Genomic DNA, 2,500 nt, shown 5'->3' with positions numbered 1-2,500 from the left:
GGAGGAGGAGGAGGAAAAGGAAGAGGAGGAGGAGGAAAAGGAAGAGGAAGAGTAGGAAAAGGAAGAGGAGGAGGAGGAAAAGGAAGAGGAGGAGGAAGAAAAGGAAGAGGAGGAGGAGGAAAAGGAAGAGGAGGAGGAGGAAAAGGAAGAGGAGAAGGAAGAAAAGGAAGAGGAGGAGGAGGAGGAAAAGGAAGAGGAGGAGGAGGAAAGGAAGAGGAGGAGGAGGAAAAGGAAGAGGAGGAGGAGGAGGAAAAGGAAGAGGAGGAGGAGGAAAAGGAAGAGGAAGAGTAGGAAAAGGAAGAGGAGGAGGAGGAAAGGAAGAGGAGGAGGAGGAAAAGGAAGAGGAGGAGGAATAAAAGGAAGAGGAGGAGGAGGGAAAGAAATGGGAGGATGAGGGAAAGGAAGAGGAGGAGGAGGAAAAGGAAGAGGAGGAGGAGGAGGGAAAGGAAGATGAGGAAGAGGAGGAGGGAAAGGAAGAGGAGGAGGAGGAAAAGGAAGAGGAGGAGGAGGAAAAGGAAGAGGAGGAGGAAGAAAAGGAAGAGGAGGAGGAGGAAAAGGAAGAGGAGGAGGAGGAAAAGGAAGAGGAGAAGGAAGAAAAGGAAGAGGAGGAGGAAAAAGGAAGAGGAAGAGGAGGGAAAGAAATGGGAGGAGGAGAAAAAAGGAAGAGGAGGAGGAGGAAAAGGAAGAGGAGAAGGAGGAAAAGGAAGAGGAGGATGGAGGAAAGGAAGAAGAGGAGGAGGGAAAAGAAAGAGGAGGAGGAGGGAAAAGGAAGAGGAGGAGGAGGAAAAGGAAGAGGAGGAGAAGAAAAAGGAAGAGGAGGAGGAGGAAAAGGAAAGGAAGAGGAGGAGGAGGAAAAGGAAGAGGAGGAGGAGGAAAAGGAAGAGCAGGAGGAGGAAAAGGAAGAAGAGGAGGAGGGAAAGAAGAGGAGGAGGAGGAAAGGAAGAGAGGAGGAGGAAAAGGAAGAGGAGGAGGAGGAAAAGGAAGAGGAAGAGGAGGAAAAGAAAGAGGAAGAGGAGGGAAAGGAAGAGGAGGAGGGGAAGGAAGAGGAGGAGGAGGAAAAGGAAGAGGAGGAGGAGGAGGGAAAGGAAGATGAGGAAGAGGAGGAGGGAAAGGAAGAGGAGGAGGAGGAAAAGGAAGAGGAGGAGGAGGAAAAGGAGGAAGAGGAGAAGGAGAAGGAGAAGGGGAAGGAGAAAGAGAAGAAGATGAAAAAGAAATTGAAGGAGGAAAAGACGATGATGAAGAAGAAGAAGAAGGAGAGGAAGGAGGAGGAGAAGAAAAAGACAAGAAAGAACAAAGACACAAAATGCTAAAAGAAATAAAAAAGAAAGAAAAAGACAAAACGCACTTAAATTACAATAAAAAAAACTTAAAAGAAAAAAGGAAAGAAAAGAAAACACACACAAAAAAAAAAAAACGGTAAAAAAACAGAGATAAACAATAAACTCAAACAAACAAAAAAACAAACACCATTACCTCATTTACATACAAGGGAACTTCTTCAGGCTTCTCAAACGTCGTTGCATTCGGACTCACTAAATACAACATAGTCCCCAACCGCCTCGCCACGCTCGCCATGTTGCAAGATGTTGCAGAAGGATCCACGAGTGCAAAACTGTGCAAATGCGACCGATTTTCTTCCTTTCTAGACCGATCGATGTGTCATGTCCATCACCGGAATATATTTTTTTTATTTCGTAAAACCCTGGAAGAGATAATTATATCGTTATTATGACTATTGTGATTCTGATTATTGTTGATAGCGTTTATAGCATAGCTGTTCGTATTGGTGATATTTTGAATAGTGTTGCTAATTCCTTCATATATATATATATTTACCTAACATTATTATTATTTGTTTAATTTTGTTCTCTAGGGGACTGATTATTAACGCGATCGATTTGGCAGGAATCAACCGAGTATCAAAATATTGGAGACTTCAAAATACATTTCAATAAAAAAAAACCATCAAAAATGGATACGCTATTCTACACACTCTCGGATACAACCAAAAACATACATACGCACACACGCACGCGCGCACACCCATATACAGCTATATATGTAAGTACGCATTTATATATTTATATATATATAAATATAAATATATAAATAAATATATATATATATATATATATATATGTGTGTGTGTGTGTGTGTGTGTGTGTGTGTGTGTGTGTGTGTGTGTGTGTGTTTCACAAAAACTTTTACGATAGGTAAACGATATTTTTTGTTATCCTTATAGTCAATTTCAATTTCCTTATCGTCAATTCAATTCTTACAGTCACTAATAGGTAATTTTAATATTTCTTGATATCTTACGTTCTGCTTTAAAAATACACATATCTCAAGTAATGTGTTCAGTAAAACAAATAACGCATTATTAGTACTATGCGTTCATATTCAACAGATATAACGAAACGGGAAATTTTGATGCCGAACATTTGAAATTATTTATCACCTCAAGAGATCACGTCAAAACTACTATTAAAATCCCAGAAAA

General features: G+C 41.0%; 1 protein-coding gene across 2 annotated transcripts in view; it reads right to left on the bottom strand.

The window, feature by feature from the left end:
- LOC125045401 (alkylglycerol monooxygenase-like) overlaps nt 1-1,697 on the bottom strand; it is a 9,778-nt gene extending 8,081 nt beyond the window's left edge. For both annotated transcript variants that reach the window (XM_047642612.1, XM_047642613.1), the window contains exon 1: nt 1,474-1,697. In XM_047642612.1, the coding sequence (XP_047498568.1) occupies nt 1,474-1,575 (102 nt within the window). In that variant the 5' untranslated portion in view covers nt 1,576-1,697. The remainder of the gene's footprint in view (nt 1-1,473) is intronic.
- Nucleotides 1,698-2,500: the final 803 nt, after the last annotated feature.

This window comes from Penaeus chinensis, chromosome 37 (genome assembly GCF_019202785.1).
Source record: "Penaeus chinensis breed Huanghai No. 1 chromosome 37, ASM1920278v2, whole genome shotgun sequence".
In the NCBI taxonomy this organism is placed as follows: domain Eukaryota; kingdom Metazoa; phylum Arthropoda; class Malacostraca; order Decapoda; family Penaeidae; genus Penaeus; species Penaeus chinensis.
Note: the sequence above shows the minus strand (reverse complement) of the source record. Positions and strands in the feature narration are given on the sequence as shown.